The 20,071-nt window shown below is 42.1% G+C and overlaps 1 protein-coding gene across 1 annotated transcript in view; it reads left to right on the top strand.

Moving 5' to 3' along the window:
* SETD7 (SET domain containing 7, histone lysine methyltransferase) overlaps positions 1-19,562 on the top strand; it is a 51,960-nt gene extending 32,398 nt beyond the window's left edge. The window contains exons 5-8 of the mRNA XM_007999835.3: positions 2,304-2,385; positions 5,318-5,435; positions 7,647-7,804; positions 13,757-19,562. Coding sequence (XP_007998026.1) covers positions 2,304-2,385; positions 5,318-5,435; positions 7,647-7,804; positions 13,757-13,937 — 539 coding nt within the window. The 3' untranslated portion in view covers positions 13,938-19,562. The remainder of the gene's footprint in view (positions 1-2,303; positions 2,386-5,317; positions 5,436-7,646; positions 7,805-13,756) is intronic.
* The last annotated feature ends 509 nt before the right edge of the window (positions 19,563-20,071 follow it).

Raw genomic sequence — 20,071 nt, 5'->3', positions numbered from 1 at the left:
TACAGGGTTATGTGACTGTAGGGTCCAATGGTTGGGGAAGGAGAGAAATTAATGCAAATATCTCACATAAAACACTCCTTGGCCTGTGGCCTCACCAGCTTCTCCCTTTCTCTGTGTGCTTTTGTAACCACAAACTACTTCTAGTTCTCTACTTACTTCCTGTGGAGTTTCTCACCTATGCCACTGGCTGGCATTTCTTCTTACCTGGTCAGCCCTCCTCCACATAGTGACTGCTTTCCTTGGCTAATTCCTACTCCATCTTTTAGGCTTAACTCACCTTTTATAATGAATGTTTGTCAATTGAATAAATGAATTCTAGTCAAAGGGCATAACATTCTGTAGAGGAAAGGAGGGAAAGTAAAGGATGTGCCTGCAGCCTGTGCATGTCTAAGGGAGCAGAAGAAGGGACAGCAGGCATTGGAAGAGATAGCATGCACTCCCTGAAAGCAGCAACAGAGGTTAATCCTTTTTGTATCTACGAAGTCCCTAGTGTTGTACATGTAGTTGGCACTCAGTACATTTGTCATAAAAGTTTTAGTCTAAGGAGCTAGATGGAAGTTCATAGGAGAATTTCCACTCAATAGAACATATATTCCACGCACAATTCTGGCTCTTTTTAAAAAGCGGCAGGTGGGCACAGCAGCTCATGCCTATAATACCCGCACTTTGGGAGGCTGAGCCAGGTGGATCACTAGAGATCAGGAGTTCCAGACCAGCCTGGCCAACAGGGTGAACCCTGTCTCTACTGAAAATACAAAAATTAGCCAGCCAAGCATGGTGACAGGCACCTGTAATCCCAGCTGCTTGGGAGGCTGAGGCAGGAGAATCGCTTGAACCCAGGAGGCAGAGGTTGCAGTGAGCTGAGATCACACCATTGCCCTCCAGCCTGAGTGACAGAGTAAGACTGTCTGAAAAGAAAATAAAAGTGGGGGAGGGTGGTTTAAATTCTTTTCATGGATTGCTTGGTGGTCTGTTACCACTTTGCTCTCAGATCCAATCCATTCGTCATTCTTTCACTGCCCGCTATTATTGCAAGAGGCTGTTGCCCCTTGTGGCCTGCGTTTTTCAGGCTCCTGTGTGTTTGACTTCTGTCTGAGTTTGGCCAAAGGGAGGCCGCTGGCTGGCTGGGGACAAAGCAGGAGAAGGCAGCAGGCAGAAGCCCTCTCTGTGTCAACCAGCATCTCCAGCAGTGGCCCCGTCACCTCCTGATTCCATCTCCCTTGAGGAAGGCCCAGGCTAGTTCCAACTACCCAGCTCCAGAGCTCCAGGAGCACCACTGTGCACTCTGTCCCTCCCGCCTGCAGCGGCAGCTTCCCGCTCTTGCCAGTGTCTGGGCTCTTCACGGCTCCATCTGTCTTGTCAGCATTCCATCCCCTGTATGACCAATTCCCTGAACTGAATTCTCTTTGAAACACTCAAATGGTCTGTTTCTGTTGCAGACACTGACTGATTTGGATTGGTTTCTGACTTTTAGTTTAAGGTATTCCTTGGTGGTACAAAAAAAGCCACTCACAAACAAACAGAAAGAGGACCTAGTAACCATTGGTAACTACTGAAGAACTACTTAATGGGATTATGAGTTTTCCCTTAGTGTGTATAATCATTTGCTTTGCAGGAGTAAGCCCTCTGATTCTAAATCTTGTTTCTTTCCCTATCAGCCTTCAGAGCATCTATCTTCAGTGCTCTCTGTGAAGATTCTCTCAGGCTAACCATTCACAGAGAGCCAGTGTTCATTCTCGGGCGGTTGTGTGCCTTGGTTTCTAGACTAAATTACTAACTGGCTTCTGAACCACCATAATAGAAAGGAGATTACTTTGTTGATGCTTTATCAAAAGCAGTGCTGTTCTCCTTAATTCTGGTGAGGCAGAATTTTATTCTTAGTGAAGGAGACAACTGCCAGGGTTCTGTTGTTGGATTCTGTAGACTGTATCTGTAATGAAGAAAACCACCAGAAAAATTTAAAACCATCATCCAATTTGATCTGAGCCAAGAGATCTCAGAATTTCATGACACACATTTTATTGATTCCCAAGCATCCTTTAAGTCATTTTAATAAGGAAAATTCAAGAGCGAATTGGGATGTTAAGAGATGCATCTGATGGCTGTTCATGAAGGCCTGAAGATAAAAGTGAAGAGTAAATCTAAAATGTATCCATTTAAATTGAAGAACTTCATTCTAGTTGGTATAACTTAATTAAGACTTTTGGTTTTTTAACTCTCCGTTGTCCCATGAATAGAGAGAAGTGTTATAAATGCTCTTCCCCAACTCTGCACCTGTACTGATATTTTTGTTTGCTTTTCAGATTCAGTGTACCACTTTGATAAGTCGACTTCATCTTGCATTTCTACCAATGCTCTTCTTCCAGATCCTTATGAATCAGAAAGGTAATGTCCTCCTTGTGGTTTTAATTGCACTGTTTATGTGAGGTTAAAGAAGCCTAGTGGTAGGAACTTATGCAGCTCTGTGACTCTCTGCCCAGGCTGGGTTCCAGCTCAGACCAAGCTCCTCATTAAAGTGTCCTTCTCCTTTGCAAATCCTCAAATAAATATTTCTATATTCTGAGGAACAGTGTTTGTATTCTTATGTAGAATCTGACCCTGTAAGAGAGTTTCCCCACCCATAAATCACAGAACAGCTTGTGTGTCTGTCCTAAAGTAAAACCTCCAGGTAGAAAGAGCAGTTGAGGCTGGGCATGGTGGCTTATGCCTGTAATCCCAGCAATTTGGGAGGCCAAGGCAGGCAGATCACTTGAGGTCATGTGTTCAAGATCATCCTGGCCAACATGGTGAAACCCCATCTCCACTAAAAATACAAAAAGTACCCAGGTGTTATGGCGTATGCCTGTAATCCCAGCTACTCAGGAGGCTGAGGCACAAGAATTGCTTCAACCTGGGAGGCAGAGGTTACGGTGAGCCGAGATCATGCCATTGCACTCCAGCCTAGGCAACAGAGCGAGACTCCATTAAAAAAAAAAAAAAAAAAAAAAGGCAGTTGAGCCAGGCAGCCAGCTATGTCCTGGCTGAGCATCCCGTTCTTACAGTCTGTGCTGCAGTCACATGCTAGCCCTCTAGAGGAACATTTCATGCTCTTTAAAGCTCTAGCCTGTGCACACAGGATGCCTCCATTTCATCTTAGTCCAGTTGAGGTGTTCTGGAACACAAGACAATTTCTTTTTTTCACTAAGAGAAGACAAGAGTGAAACAAAGTGTAAGAGAGAGGCATAAAAACATTCTAGCTTATAAATGACAAGTTTCTGGTTTGTAAGCCCACCCCCAGAGGGTCACGTCCTGTCGCACTTCATGTCTTATTTATGAGGATGGCTAAACTCTAGCTCTTGAGTGTTGGTGTGGCTTTCTCTGGTACCCTCTCTGGGATTCTTCTTATTCCTTAGCAACAGATCTGTTTATGAGTAAGCGTACTATCTGAAATTGGTTTTCTCTTTGCCTCACTTTTTGTAATCATGGCTTACTTCCCATTGAGTTTCTGTTCCCATCTGAGAAATAGGCCTCTTTCCCCATTCGACTGATAGGGCTGACCCCACAATGTCACAATGACGAATGGACTCTTTTTTGACATGAGGCTCTGGCCCAGTTACAAAGGGAAGGGTTTAGCTTTTTTGTTAGCTCTGAAACACAAGACCATAGCCATATGTGTTAGTCTTTTCTGTTATTATTGTTGTGATGAGGCTGCATAATGATGCCCTCAGAACTCTCAGTGGTTTACAGAACCAAACATTTTGTTTTACACTCATAGTTCTGTAGGTTGGCTGAGGTTCAGCCACTTTTGACTGGAATCAGCTAAGCTCAGCTGGCTTAGGCTGGACTCCAGGTTTCAAGTTGGGTTCAAGTCTGTTTCACATGTTTTCTTTACAAGAGAAACAGGGAGCAACAGCCCCCTAGGGCATATTCTTCTAGTGGTGACAGTGAAAAGTCTGGAGGAGGCCATCAGAAATTTGCCCCAGCCCTTCACACTTGAGACCTGCCTGCAGCCACTTCTGCCCATGTTCTACCAGCAAAGCAGATCAGATGGCCAAGTGAGAAGTCAGTATCCTCCACCCACCCTGAGGGAGGCACTACAAGGTCACGTGGCAAAGTGGCAGGATGTATATAATTCTATCACAGGGAAGAAGTAAAGAGTTGAAAGCAATAAATTAGTCTTCCAGTTCATGAATAAGCATGAGCCATGTAACTAAAATTACAGATGATCAATTCCTGTAGGGTCATTCCATCCCAGTGTCTGATTAAATCCAGTTCTATAATTATGAGTGCTTTTTTCTTTTTTTTTTTTTTTTTTTAAGACAGAGTCTTGCTCTTGTCGCCCAGGCTGGAGTGCAATGACGCAATTTCAGCTCACTGCAATCTCCGCCGCCCAGGTTCAAGCGAGTCTCCTGCCTCAGCCTCCCGAGTAACTGGGATTACAGGCACCCGCCACCATACCCAGCTAATTTTTGTATTTTTAGTAGAGATGGGGTTTCACCATGTTGACCAGGGTGGTCTTGAACTCCTGACCTCAGGTGATCCACCCACCTCAACCTCCCAAAGTGCTGGTATTACAGGCGTGAGCCACCACACCCGACCAGCTGTTTTCTTATAACAGTGGTTGGCAAACTTTTTCTGTAAAGGGCCACATAGTAAATATTTTAGGCTTTGCAAGCCATATAATATCTGTTGCAACTACTCAATTCTGCCTTTGTAGAGCTAAAGCAGTCATAGGCAATACTAAACAAATGGGTGTGGCTGTGTCCAAATAAAACTTTACTTACAAAAATGAGCAGCAGCCAGACTGGACCCTCAGGCCATAGTTAACTGACCCCTGTTATGAACCCTTTTGTTGGGAAATGCTTATTGGATATATCTTATTAATTGTCACTGTTTCATATAAAAGATTCATCTTGAGGCTTAACTAAAACAGCCTCCTTTCCCTCCCATCTAACACTGACAAACTTAGATATAGCTTTAATTAACTTTGAAAAAATGCTTACTTGTCCAGTAAGACAGTGAAAATTGTCATTAACTAAAAACATAAATTCTTCCAAAAAAAACCCTCATATCAAGCACTGAGCATCTTTATGAAAATATAATGATAATTTCTATATTAGAAAGCAAATTTTAAACACCACTCTTAAAAGAGACGTAACTACCATTTGTTTAATTTCCAATGCCAAAATATTGTGGTTTAACTTTTTCTTCCTCCCTCCCTTCTTAGTTGAGTTATGAATTGACATTTTGGATTCAGTAGCCATAATGATATTTTGGCATTTGATGTAAGGAATGACATATTAAACTGAAAAGGTCACCAACTCTTTTTTCAATTTAGGGTTTATGTTGCTGAATCTCTCATTTCCAGTGCTGGAGAAGGACTTTTTTCAAAGGTAGCAGTGGGACCTAATACTGTTATGTCTTTTTATAATGGAGTTCGAATTACACACCAAGAGGTAAGTGGGGGTGACAGTGGAAAATCAACTTTGTTGGTTAAAGCACTTTGCTTCAAACAAAATCCCTTTACCTTAGTACTCACTAGAAAGTTAAAGAAACAGATTTGCTTTTTTGTAAAATTGATTGGACATTTTCCTCCTCTTTATTTTAAGCCTTAATAGGATTTTTAAAAAGTTCTACAGCTATTTTATAGAGAGTGGGGTGATGCCGTCATAAGACAGTAATTGGTATATTGGACTATACCAATGTCTAAAAAAATTGAGATCCAGTCAGACTCTGTAAATAACTAACTTACAACGTTGGGCGGGGTACTTTATAGGAAGGCCCCCTACATCTTCTTGTGCAAAAGCCATACTATATCCTACATTTTGTCAGGAGGAGTTCTTTTGTCAAAAAAATTAAAAACAAAATGTTAAAGAGTTGAATCACCTCTTGCCTTTAAGATATAATCTTTGATATATTTCAAAGGCTTCATGTATGTTTTCTGTTTTTATTTCTTCACTTTACAATTAACTTCCCTAAGTGTCTGCCTAAGGGCAAAAGTTCAATGTTTTTAGCACAGCTTATGCGCTCCTTCCTTATCTGACTTATACCTGTGTATGGGGACCTTAAGCTTATGGCTAATATCCCACATTTATGTTCACCTTTGCATTTATTCCTATGGAACAGTAAGAGGGAAATGCTGTAAAATAATAAAGTTATTACACTTTCAAAGCAGTTGCACAGACAAAAGATGGTGATGTATTCAAACTGCACTGTGGTCTGTCAGACTATGTTCCATGTGAAGGCCAGACTTCTGTCAGCAATCCAGAGAAATTCAGCATACAAAAGGTGACTCTGAGATATTGATATAGTATTTACTTACTCATTTTACAGATAGGGAAATTGAAGCCTAGAGAGATTACACAACTTGCTTAAAGTCAAAAATACAGCAAATAGCAGAGTTCAAGTAGGATTTCAAACTGCAGAATCTGGCTTTGTGCTGAACCTCACTATGTTCTATTGTATAAATGAATGTGACACCCTTCTTGCCCTAATGAAATTTAGATTCTGTTGGGGAGATAAGAAAAATACACAACTAATGGCAGCATAAGGTAGATGGTACCAGGTGCCATATATCGGTATCACATGACTGGTTTTGGACTATTAAGATCCATGAGGCTTTTTTTCCGCTTTTGATCACTGCTATATCCCCTGCACCTAGAACAGTGCCTGGCATGTGGTACCACTTAGTAAACATCAGTTGAGGGACTGTCACATATGAACAAAAGCACAATTACAATTTAGCAGTGGGGGAAATGGTATACCTTGAGAGTTAACAGTTTTGTATGAAAATGTCATCGTGTTGGCTTCAAAAGGCTGGACTGCTGTCATCGCCAGCTCCTGGGGTGAGTTGGTCAGGAGTGGTTTGGAGAAGAGAAGCCTGATGGTTACACTGTTAGTAACCCCTGTTGTAGATAAGAAGGCATGCTGGTAATCGATGGCTGCCTGCTGGTCAGAGTGATTTCCCACCTGTAACAAAGGTAGAGGACTTGCCTAGAGTACATTCTTGCATCCCTTACATTTCTGGTTCCATTTGTGTTCTTACTTTGTTTTTTTTCTTTTGCCTCCTCTTCTTTATCCAATTCAAGTTATCTAGTTATATTTTATGTGTATTCATCAGGGACTTTAAATCCTTTTTTTTCATATGGAACAAGGAAAAATGAACAAATAGTAAGTCGAGCTGCATGGCACTGACCACACATGTCATTTGCACTCTCAGTGTGTGGAGAGATGCCTTGTTTTGTTTTGTTTTATTTCATTTTGTAGCGCTCAAATTTTGAAGTTTTGGCTGAGTGTGGTGGCTCACACCTATAATTCCAACACTTTGGGAGGCTGAGGTGGGCAGATCATTTGAGGTCAGGAGTTTGAGACCAGCCTGGCCAACATGGTGAAACCCCATCTCTACAAAAAATACAAAAACTAGCTAGGTGTGGTGGTGCACACCTGTAATTCCAGCTACTCAGGAGGCTGAGGCATGAGAATCGCTTGAATCTGGGAGGCAGAGGTTGTGGTTAGCCCAGATCATGCCACTGCACCCAGCCTAGGTGATGGAGTGAGACCCTGTCTCAAAAACAAAAATAATAAGATAAATGAGTTAATATCTCCGATGTCCTTTGAACTGTGGGGAGAAAGGTCCTCTCTAAGGCTCACTTTTTTGTTTTCTGCAGGTTGACAGCAGGGACTGGGCCCTTAATGGGAACACCCTCTCCCTTGATGAAGAAACGGTCATTGATGTGCCTGAGCCCTATAACCATGTATCCAAGTACTGTGCCTCCTTGGGACACAAGGCAAATCACTCCTTCACTCCAAACTGCATCTACGACATGTAAGTATCACTTCACTCCGAGCTGCTGCGGCGAACCTGTGCCTCAGGGCCCTGAGACTGAGGAGGGCAGTAAAAGGTGTTATTCTGCCTCAGATAAAGGCTGCTTCATCCGAATGACCATGGGTCCTCTGCCATCGGCCTCAGGGTTATGACTTGAAACTCAAAATATAAACAGCCTCACTCTGTGGCTTTGCAATCTAAGAAATGGAAAGTGCTTTGAAGAGGAGAAATGGTATGGAAATAGTGTACCATACTGAGGGGCTGCTGTTTTATAGCTGCTCTTTTTGTCCTTCAGTTTTCTCATTCTGGACAATTAAAGATAGTGTTATTTGAAATAATAGTAAAAATTGAAATTGCTCTGCACAGTGGAGAAGATGAGGAAGCCCCTTTTGTTTTTTTAGATGGATTTTCCCTCTTGATGCCCAGGCTGGAGTGCAATGGCGAGATCTCGGCTCACCGCAACCTCCGCCTCCTGGGTTCAAGCGATTCTCCTGCCTCAGCCTCCCAAGTAGCTGGGAATACAGGCATGCGCCACCACACCCAGCTAATTTTTTTTTCTGTATTTTTAGTAGAGGTGGGGTTTCACCATGGCAGTCAGGCTGGTCTTGAACTTCTGACCTCAGGTGATCCACCTGCCTCAGCCTCCCAAAGTGTTGGGATTACAGGTGTGAGTCACTGCGCCCGGCCAGGAGCCCTTTAATGATGTGAAAGGAAGAAGGAAAATAAAGTCCTAAGCCTAGGGCATGACATGTCAGTGTTGGAAAAGACTTATAAAATCAGAGTCCTTATTATTTGCTAATAAAAAGGAATGAAGTACTGACATATGCTACAACATGGATGAGAATTGTAGACACTATGCTAAGTGAAAGAATATATGACTCCATTTATATGAAATGTCCAAAATGTAGGAAATCCATAGAGATAGATAGTAGATTAGTGGTTCCCTAGGGCTGGGGATGGGGGATGGGGAGTGTGTGCTAATGGGTATGGGATCTCATTGCAGTCTCATTTTGGGGTGATTAAAATATTCTAAGGTGGGTGTTCTAAAATTAGATGATGGTGATGGTTGCAGAATTTTGTGTGTATTTGTGATATTCAGTTGTTGAAAGGCCACTGAATTATCTACTTCAAAAGGTAAATATATAAAATTAGTACATATATTTATACTCTGTATATAAAATACAAATAATCCTCTTAGAGTTTGAGCCTTCTCTTCCATCTGCTCCTTGAACCTCTTCTTGGAAACCTCCATTGGTGTGGAGCTTACATTATCCACAGAGGTTCAGAGAAATATACAAATGAGATAGACATTACAAAATTAGCTTCTGGGCTCTGATGACTAGAAAGGTCTTTTTTTATTTATTTATTTTTATTTTTTTTTGAGACGGAGTCTCACTCAGTCTCCCAAGCTGGAGTATAATGGCGAGATCTCGGCTCACTGCAACCTCTGCCCCCCAGGTTCAAGCAATTCTCCCACCTCAGCTTCCCAAAATAGCTGGGATTACAGGCACCTGCCATCATGCCTGGCTAATTGCATTTTTGTAGAGATGGGGTTTCACCATGTTGGCCAGTCGGGTCTTGAACTCCTGACCTCAGGTGATCTGCCTCGGCCTCCCAAAGTGCTAGGATTACAGGTGTGAGCCACCACCCCTGGCCTAGAAAGTTCTTTATAATGAGCCCAAATGGGTTTCCCTGTAATATTCAGCCCTTGGCCCTAATTGTCTCCCTTTTTTCCTGTGTCCCACGTCAGCCTCTCTTTTACATGGTAGTCCTACATACACTTTAGTAGTTTTTATATGACCCCTGAACATGTTCTTCCCAAAGTTAAACATCTCTGACTGTTCTCTAGAGGATATAATTGGGATTCTTTGTACCATCATCATTGCTCTCCTTAGCTTGGTGTGAGAATGCCAGTTATTCTTAGGAGCCGGTGAGCTTCCTGCAACCTTTTCTTTTCAGTTATAGCTTGCAGTCCCTCAGTCATCTTGCTTGTTAGCATAAGCAGAATCAGATCATGTGCATTTAATCTGTAGGAAAATTGCCAGGATTTGGAGGTTCGTCAAGAATGTCCCTTCCTGCATCCTTGAAATGGCTTAAAAATTTTCCTGGCAATGACTTGCTCTCTTTGGCAGCCCATAACAAGCACTGAAGCTACTACTTCTGTTTAAAGGACGGGTCGAAATGGCAAAGGACATGTGTCATGTGAAATGAAACTGACACTGTGATTAACTCCAAGGCTTTCGTGGCCAGGGTGAATTAGGCCAAAGCGTCATTCCAAGCTGCACACAGCTTAACAACAACCCTTTAAAGGGGTGGTAACAAACAATTATAAATGCTACTTAAGACTACTCCTTTAAAACAAACCAGGTTTTTTATTTCATTGCAAGGACATGATTTTTCTCACCAAAAGGAAGAGAGCACAGGAGACAAGAGAAGGTTTCATTTGTACAAAACCCAAGTCCCTGTACTCTGCCAGTTTTCATTTTGTTTATTGTTGTTTGTTTGTTTGTTTGCAAGCCCAGGGTGACCAAATCTTAGTTATTTGGGGTAATGAGAAGACTACTTGAATAATAACCAGATATGAAATTCAGATACCAATTAATGGTATTCATTTGTTTCAAAAATCATTGGTATTGATATGTAACTTTTTTTTTTTTTGAGATGGAGTTTCACTCTTGTTGCCCAGGTTGGAGGTACAATGGTGCGATCTTAGCTCACTGTAACCTCTACCTCCCAGGTTCAAGTGGTTATCCTGCCTCAGCCTACCAAGTAGCTGGGATTACAGGCATGCACTACTACACCTGGCTAATTTTTGTATTTTTAGTAGAGACAGGTTTTTGCCATGTTGGTAAGGGTGGTCTCAAACTCCTGAACTCAGGTGATCCACCTGCCTTGGCCTCCCAAAGTGCTGGGAATACAGGTGTGAGCCACCATGCCTGGCCCTGATATGTACACTTTAACATAAACAAAACATTTTCATAAGCTTTTTTAACTGCAGTCTAGTACAAAATGCCAAATGGACAAATAGATAAGAGCTGCTTTTCTAGACAAACTGTAGACAAGTGGCTAAGCCACTTGGCACAAAGGTTTGGTTTGACTGCTAATCGTGTAGCTCACATTTATAGACCACTCACTCCGGGCTGGTGCTGTGCTAGATGCTCTTCATGCATTGTCTCATTCAGTCCTCCTAGTAACTCAGTGAGGCCACTACTATCACCATCGAGATCACAGACAGGAAAAGCAGGTCGCCAAGGCAGAGCAGTTAAGGCTCTTAACCACTGTGCCTTCGGGTCGTCTTCAACAATCAACACCTGAAATTGAATTCTTTCTTTTCAGTCTGTCAGTTATCTACACTCTGAAAATGATGATGACAATGAGCAGGAAAATGAAAATAAAAGAGGATTATAAAAGAAGCTTCAGGCCTGGAAATTCAACACAGGGTCTGTTTTTTGTTTTTTGCAGTGTACCAGAGGTTAACCAACCTGTATTTCAGGAACTTTTTTTTAGTAAAATATGTTAATTTACTTTAATTTTTTTTTTCCGAGACGGGGTCTCTGTCATCCAGGTTGGAGTGCAGTGGCATAATGTCAGCTCACTGCAACCTCTGCCTCCCAGGCTCAAGCGATCATCCCACCTCAGCCTCCCAAGTAGCTGGTACCAACAGGTGCGTGCCACCACCCCTGGCTAGTTTTTTGTATTTTTGGGAGAGGTGGGGTTTCGCCATGTTGCCCAGGCTGGTCTCGAACTCCCGAGCTCAGGTGATCTACCCACCTCAGCCTCCCAAAGTAGTAGGATTACAGGCATGGGTCACTGCACCCAGCCAAGTGAAATATTTTAATTTAAGCAAAGAGTCGTGATTTTCATAAGGAATTTCATAAGGAATTTCATAAGGAAGTCTAGGCATCTCCTTTGGGGTGGAGTACAGGCTGATAATTCTGTTCACATGTGTGTTCACAGATGCATGCTCACAGACAGGCAGTAAGCAATATTAGTTGAATCCTACTTTGTGCCAGGCACTGTATAAGGTGCTTTCTATATGTGACCCCATTTTGTCATGACAAAGACCCTATGGGATAACTATTACTAGTATTATCATGATTTTACAGATGAGGAAAGTGAGATTCAGAGATATGAGGTGGACTTTCCAAGAGGACGCAGTAAAAATGTGTTGAATCAGGACTCACACCAAAGTCTTCTGACACCAAGTGTCCTTTCCACGAAACATGATATGATACCCAAGTAGGGTAGACATAGAGGCCCCTTTGGTGTGAGGTAAAGGTTGTTCCTTTTTAACTCTACATAAAAGAAGTCCCGAAGCTACAGACATGCCCATTCCTCCACCATCGATAGAAGGAACCAGCCAACTACTTACTATCATGCCCCAAGCACCAATCTTTTTTTTTTGAGACAAAGTCTCACTCTGTCACCCAGGCTGGAGTGCAGTAGAGCAATCTCAACTCACTGCAATCTCCACCTCTTGGGTCCAAGCGATTCTTGTGCCTCAGCCTCCCGAGTAGCTGGGGTTACAGGTGTGCGCCACCACACTCAGCTAATTTTTGTATTTTTAGTAGAGACAGGGTTTCACCGTGTTGACCAGGCTGGTCTCAAACTCGTGACCTCAAGTGACCCACCCACCTCGGCATCCCAAAGTGCTGGGATTACAGACGTGAGCCACCACGTCCGGCTGCCAAGCACCAATCTAACTTAGGACCTGGAACCTTCTCCTTTGCTGTCTCACCAACCCTTTGTTCAAAATATGACTATAAACTGAGCGCAGTGCTCACACCTGTAATCCCAGCATTTTAGGAGACCAAGGTGGGCCAATTGCTTGAGGTTAGGAGTTTGAGACCAGCCTGGCCAACATAGCAAAACCCTATCTGTACTAAAAATACAAAAAATCAGCTGGGCATGGCACACCTGTAATCCCAGCTGCTCGGGAGGCTGAGACATGACAATTGCTGGAACCTGGAAGGTGGAGGTTGCAGTGAGCCGAGATCATGCCACTGTACTCCAGCCTGGGCAACAGAGCAAGACTCTGTCTCAAAAAAAAAAAAAAAAGACTATAAATGAATGAGATTGATTTGACCAGACGCATATAAAAATAAAGCTGATTTCTTCCTGGTCATGCCTTACATATATCCATGTCAGCAGCTGTTAGGTGAGCTCAGTCTATTTATTGCTTATTTATCTGCCTGTTCTGCAGAGAGCTGTGCAGATGAACAGGGTTGGGAGCCTTTGGCAAATGAACATAGCCATAGTGTTAACCTCGTTTCTGGTCCCAAGAGGACTTGTTGTAGGAAGGAGATACTGCTCCCTTCATAGGATGCTCCACAGGGAAATACTAAATAAGCAGGTTGGCAGGGAGGTGTAGACTTCCCTCTTGGGAAGAAATCTTCATCTACTTTCGTGCTAGAAAATAATATTTCCTCTCTATGTATAGGGTGGAAAACAGAGTTTTTGTCTTTAAAAATCCACAGGGCTCTTTCTTACAACTCCAAAAGCACTCTGGTGAAGCCTTCTCCCTGAGATACAGCCAGGTAATCTGATGCTGCTGGCCAGACAAGCTCAAATGCTGGCGGGCTGCACTGGATCTGATTTCTCATTAGCGACAGATTTTTGTTGTTGATCATGATTGTTGGTTTATAAATGCAAGGTGCCAAATATGCTTTAAAAAACAGAGCAGTGCTTTTCAGACTTTAATATATCAGTGGATCACCTCGGGGTGTCGCTAAAATACAGAGTCCAATCCAGCAAGTCTGGGATGGGGCCAAGATGCTTCATGTCTAATAAGCTCTCGGGTGAAACCGATGCTGGGTGACCACACTTTGGGTGCCTACCCGGCGTGCACAGGGAAGAGTGCCTGGGGGTGATTCCTCTATCAGCCCCTCCCTAGCCTTTGCTTCCAACCTCCTAGTCTGGCCTGGGAATGACTCTGTGCATCTTGATGTTTAGGTTTGTCCACCCCCGTTTTGGGCCCATCAAATGCATCCGCACCCTGAGACCAGTGGAGGCCGATGAAGAGCTCACCGTTGCCTATGGCTATGACCACAGCCCCCCCGGGAAGAGTGGGCCTGAAGCCCCTGAGTGGTACCAGGTGGAGCTGAAGGCCTTCCAGGCCACCCAGCAAAAGTGAAAGGCCTGGCTTTGGGGTTCAGAGACCTGGAATAGAAACTTGGATCTATGCACTACGTTTATCCGACAATGGGACAACCAGGGACTGCTCATGCTGTGACGTCACATCCTCTCACCATGTGTTAGCAACGACTTTCTCGCATACTAACTAGGTTTGACTGTATTACTCATACCAGATTTAAAATTAGCTAGCCTTGCAACAACGTCCTACTGAGAGGTATTGTCAAGCATTTGACATAAGACAGCGTGATGTTCTTTGGTGGTTCAAGTCTAAATCTGTACCACATTCAGAGATGCCAAATGATTAGACTGAAACAGGGAAATGGGGTTTTTCAGTCATTTTTAGTCAGTGGTTTTTCCATAGTGCTTTTTTTCCTATGGCCAGTGCAAATTGTGTTACCACACTTGCATATGTGCCATATTGAGGGTTGACAATTACTACATCTTTATTCTCTAAATGTAGTATAATTTGCCTTTTAACCTTTGATCTGTATCTTGCAATAGAATGGCTTTGTTTTTTTCCTAGTGAATAGAAGCCCACTTCTAAAGTCATTTCACCCCTCAGTCCTATTCTCTTTCTTAGATATCCTTTATAAGAGAAAACTTCCAAATGGATTTTTGCATCAATAGCAGTGTGTAGGTCTCTCTGGTTCTTTCTATATCATCATTTTATTATTATGTCCTAATATAAAGTACTGGCTCCTAGGGCCAGGGTATTATTATAGAATATTATTCTCGCATGTAAACAAAGATATCTTTGCTTTAAGATGTGAGAAGAAATGAATTTACTTTGTTTGCATTAAGTTATGGAAGAGTTGTAATATATACTTTAAGAAAGAAGAGAAGAAAATTAGTATTTCTAAGCAGTAACTGTGGCAATTTTGCAATATTTTCAATAGTGCTAGTAATTTTTTTCTCCTTGAGTACACATTAAATGTACATAACATAGTGCAGTCAGGCTTGTGACACAGTGCATTGAATTCAAAAGTCAAATAGCAAATTTGAATTCTAACAGAATTCAAAAAGCAATTTTTTTAGTCAGTACTACTAAGGCAGACATACTGATTACTAGGTACAAATCAAACCTTGATGCTAAAACTCTTCATCATTGTAATTTCAAAGCACTTACCTGCTTCAAAACATTGTAAACTAAGACTGAACACCTGTATAGTTTAAAAGCAACACTATCAATAGCATTTCAGCCATTTTGCCAGCCATGTGTAATCACAACAGCAGAAATAAGGAGAAAACCCCTGTTTTTTAGTTTAGCTAATTAGATCTGTAACTTCACTGGGATTGCTCTGAATGAATTCTGAGAGTTTTGTTTTTTATAAGCACCCTTACCACATGCCATAGCTATGTCTCTTTTAGACACCTCAATGTGGTGGCTGGAAGAACTGGAGAGCAGCTGTTGTGCTGATCTGCAGCTGTCAGCTGTGGTTCCTGTCACCTGAGTCAGTTTGGTCTGGAAAGCTAAGGCCTTCCAAGCTATAGCGGAGAGTGAGCTCCAGCTGATGAGGGAAGGCTTGCAGTGGGAGAAGAGTGAAGACATAGGCAGAAGGAGGTTTGCTCTTTCTTGTCAGTTGCACATAGCTTTATGAAGACTACAACAAAAGTGCTTGATCCCAGGCTGCTCATGACTTTCAGTTCAGGTGGCCCCTGGGCACATTGACAGAGTTGCCCTTCCCTTCTTTGCAAGGCCAAGCTTCCTAGAGCACCCAGTTGCATACTTTGCAGCTAGGGGGCAGTGGTTTCAGGGAGATCCAGTTGGATCCCTGCTTGAAAGCTTAAGCCGATGGTTCACCCATGAGAGGAAGTTGTCGGTGCTTCCAGAAAGATTGCCCACCAAAGGAATTGAATAGAGTTTTTAGATTTAAAGGCACCAGGATAGGGTCACTTTTATTCTGTAGAAAGAGACCGTTTTATACACTGTGACAGATGGGCCAGGGCCTCTGGACTTGCATTCTGATAGGTGCTTTAATTTAAATGTGTCCCAAAGGGAGTGACTGTCTTCAGGAGAAAGATGGTTTGCATTAAGCTCACTCAGGTGAGTTGTGCAGCCGGGTCAGGGAATGAGGTCAGGGAGAGGATAGTGCTGGTCATGCCCCCGATGCAGCCATGCTCTGAATGATTTCATTCCTGAGAGTGATCGCATTCTGGTCCTGGCTGCAGTGGGGTACAATTTACATCCTAAGGAGCTACTCTATCCCATTCAAATGGTATTTTTTTTCAAAATTGGAGAAAAGGAATTGAAGAGTTGAATGTAGTGATTAGTCCGCTAATCATTTCTTCAGATGAGATACTGAATGGTAACATTCTGAGCTTAAAACTCAGCAGTGTGTCTGTGACCTCCACGCAAATCAGAGGAAGCAATGCGCCCTTGCTGAGCCTCACTGTGTCTTCCTCCCAACTCTCTTCATACTCTCTGTGTCTTCCAGCTCTTCTTTCTCCTGCTCTTTCCTCTTCTCTCTGCATATGTGAGAACACCTGGATGTCCTGTGTAACAGCAGCCCCAGCTGCCCTCTCCTGTTCCCTGTTCCGAGTCCTCTGCACTGTCCTCTCTTGAGTCTCTCTGGCTCTGTGCGTGTCCTCGAGTCCTTCCCCGTCTGGCTTTCCCTCTGTGTGTCCCTCTCTGTTCGCTTATGTCTCTGGCTCTGTCTCTCCCACCCCTCCCCTCATACACACACATACTCCCAAATATAAGGCTCTGTCGCAGGTTGGAATCAGAGTGGGGCTTGAGATTCACTGAGTTCTGTAGGTAGGGAAAGAAGTCAAGGGAGTGGAGGTTCTATAAGGAATTAACAGCTGAGGACGGAAGGGTTTGTTTCTTGTTTGAACCTAAGTGCAAGTGGAAAAGAATACTCAGAATGTATTTTTCTACTTTACATCTGCTGGGGAAGGAAATATGCTAGGAAGCCGCCGCATCTGGTCATTTCATCGGCATCAGAATCACAGCAGACGTGGAAGATTCCATGTGGTGGGGAATAAAGAAATGACTTTATGCTCTCCTAAAAAGCAGCGGGAGCCTATGTGTGTGTGTGACACTGTAATCTCAAGCAGATTCACTCAGAGCTGTCTCAGTCCAACTCCTGCATGACCAGATCTTCCCTTAGCATCTTTTCTGTGATGAAATATTATCTTGTGTTAGAGTTAGGAATAGGAACTAACCTGTAGGAGCATGTCCCCAAATGGACATTTGAATGGACTAACAAAAACAACTGGAAAGATTGAATTTCCGACACAAAGGAATGATGAGATCAAAAAGAAAGCAGTGAGGAGTTCTTGAGTCTTGTAGTACCTATTCTTATTTTAACTTGCTTCATCCTTGATCTACCCGAGACACTAAGAAGGAAATTAGTTTTCCAAGAGCTCTTTGAACCTGTCTAGGACTGTAGTTAAACCTATTTGCCCTATGGGGGTTCTTCACACTTGAAAAACTATTTCCTTATCACCAACAACCCACCCGGAAAAGCCAATGAGGCCAAATGTAACCATTTTTAACATTTAAATAGAACTATTAAAATTGCATTAATTGTGAACAGTGAATTAAAGGGTTGTCTTCTCCGGGAGACCGTATGTGGCACTTTTAGTAAATTTCGTTTAATATATAAAAATTTAAATCACTCACTGCAACATGCATTTAAAATCTTCCGAGAAGGTAGAGGTATCGTTTTTTCCCTTTTGTTTTGTTTTAAAACAGTTGCCTCAAGCTTCTGTCTTAAGAGTAGTGACTTAGAATCCAGATATCTTTTGTTTTAGAAAAACAAGCAAAACTATGTTGCAAGACTGACAGTTGTAATGTTTATTTGCCACAGATCAAAGGTTCACAAAGTATATCAAATCTACATCTACTTGGGGTACCTTGATAGATTATTACTATTTTTCTTTTATCTTTCCCTTCAGGAATTTGGAACCTCGGTGTCACTTTTTTTAATTTCAAAAATACTAAATTGTAATAGTTTTCTTTTGCCAAATGTGTGCATACATATTCAAAGCAATGAAACTATTTCAAGCCATACAACCACAGGGGTGGGAACCCTTTTCACAAATTTTAATGTGTTTGTATGTAAATAGATGTTTGTATGAAATATTTTCATGATAGAATGAATATATTTAAATGAAGTTGAATTATTCCAGTGCTACTTAAACACATTACAAAAATTTTGGTGAGAATTATCTGAGTCTATTGAGATGTAATGCAGATCAATTTTTGATTTTTAAAAATCAAAAGCCTACAATAACTCTGACTCTCAGCAACTTCCTTGGCGTTGTTGCACCTGACGTGGAGAGAGCTCGTAGGCTTCCCCAGTGCCTCAGCCGCTTCCTGGTGGAAGTTAGGTGCTAATGGAGGTGTGTTCACCTTTTAGTGATATCACTGCAGGCCTTTGAGGGGCCTGAGAGTGAATCAGAGGCATTAGAGACACCGGTGCAGTTATCTGGAGCACAATTTCTTTGCAGGGCAGCAGAATCAGAAGCCAGACTTGGCCATGTGAACCTCGAAACTGGGTTTCCCGGCCGCCATCAACCGCCACCCTTACTGCCTAGTCACACACGTCAGGGAGGCTGCCCTCAGTGGAGTTGGGGTTCAGACCCCAGGGTGGGACTTCACAGTTTTGCCAGCAATCTCTACCTTCTGACTTCCGCCTCGCAGAGAGGAAGGAGAAGGGAGCATCTGGCAAGGGGCCCATTTCTCAGCACAGTACATTTCCTGTCTCAGCTCTGGAAGACTATGCACCCAAGCACCAAACTTCCAACCAGAGAGAGAGACGTCCTCCGATAACAAAAATCCTTGCTTCCTCTGTCTGTGACTTTACACACAGTTGTTCAAAGTTGTTAAATATCAAGACCAATCACATCCCTAGGACATACCTCCCAACTCTCCTGACTCTTATGTTATTGAAAAAACAAACAAACAAACAAAAACTCCTTTATGATGATATTCAACTTGAGTGGGTATTTTTTTCCCCACTTTGGTCCTGGATATAATGAAATGATACACATTAGGATAAATTTTCACTGTGTATAGTAGCAATATGAACACACATGCCAATGTATCAACATATCTACTTGGTTACATTTTGGGTTACGATAATTAACCTTGATTCATGTATTGGTAAGCTATAGGGACTACGTAACACCTGCTTATCACATAGGAAAATTATGTCCATAATTCTGAGCTCCCTTCTTCAAAAGTTTCCTCCTGGGTTTTCTATGTTCTCTCTTTATCCTGAAATACATTTATTAGGTTGTGAGGTATGTTTAAGAAGTAGAAGCCGGGGGTATGCTTTCGGCATTTATTGCAACCAAAAGTTAACCCCATCACAGTTAACGAGCATCTTTGGTCTCTTGTGGAATTTGAACTAAATCTATGAGCCTTATTCAATATCTATAATTCTATGATTTTTTTTAATTATGGGAAATTAATGAAAGATGTTTACATGAGTAATGTTTGCCCTTACTGTGTTATGAATGAGTTTTTTGTAGTGTGTCTGGGTGCATGATGCAAGAGAGTAGGAAAAATGTTTCTGAAACAAAACTTGACAAATATTTGTAATGAAAGTAAATTTAAAGATTGCTATAATTGCGCTATAGAAACAATGCAAGTATTAAACAAAATATACAATCATCTGTCGCTGTCTTCCTTTGATCATCTAGGTTAGAAAAGCAATAATGGTTTTCTTATAATGTGTCTACCTGTATATTTAAATTACTAAGTGAACTTTACATTTTAAGTTGTTTTAAAATATTATTAGCCATTTATCATTTTCAGAGCATTCTAGTAAGAGCTGAGGATGAGTCGGAAAAGTTTGGAGCTTGCTGTGTATTTGATATGATTCCACATACACCCATAAATCCAGAAGGATTAGCCACATAACAGAAAGTGTCGTATTGAATACATACATGGTAAGGGTCTGGAATGCAAATGAGATGATCAGAGCAAATAGCTGAAAGACAGGAAACTTCAATTCACGATTTAAAGAAAATATAAAAATTTTGTTAGATGTTGTGGTAGATTTTGGCAGTCTGAGGATGAGTCTGAGCTGAGAACCCTGGCAATCCCTTATTCCGGCCCTAATCACCGTCGACATTTCCTTTTTTTTTCTTTCTTTTTTTTTTTTTTTTTTTTTGTAATCT

The sequence above is a fragment of the Chlorocebus sabaeus genome, chromosome 7, assembly GCF_047675955.1.
Source record: "Chlorocebus sabaeus isolate Y175 chromosome 7, mChlSab1.0.hap1, whole genome shotgun sequence".
In the NCBI taxonomy this organism is placed as follows: domain Eukaryota; kingdom Metazoa; phylum Chordata; class Mammalia; order Primates; family Cercopithecidae; genus Chlorocebus; species Chlorocebus sabaeus.
The sequence above is the reverse complement of the archived record's forward strand: the minus strand, read 5'-3'. Positions and strand labels throughout refer to the sequence as shown.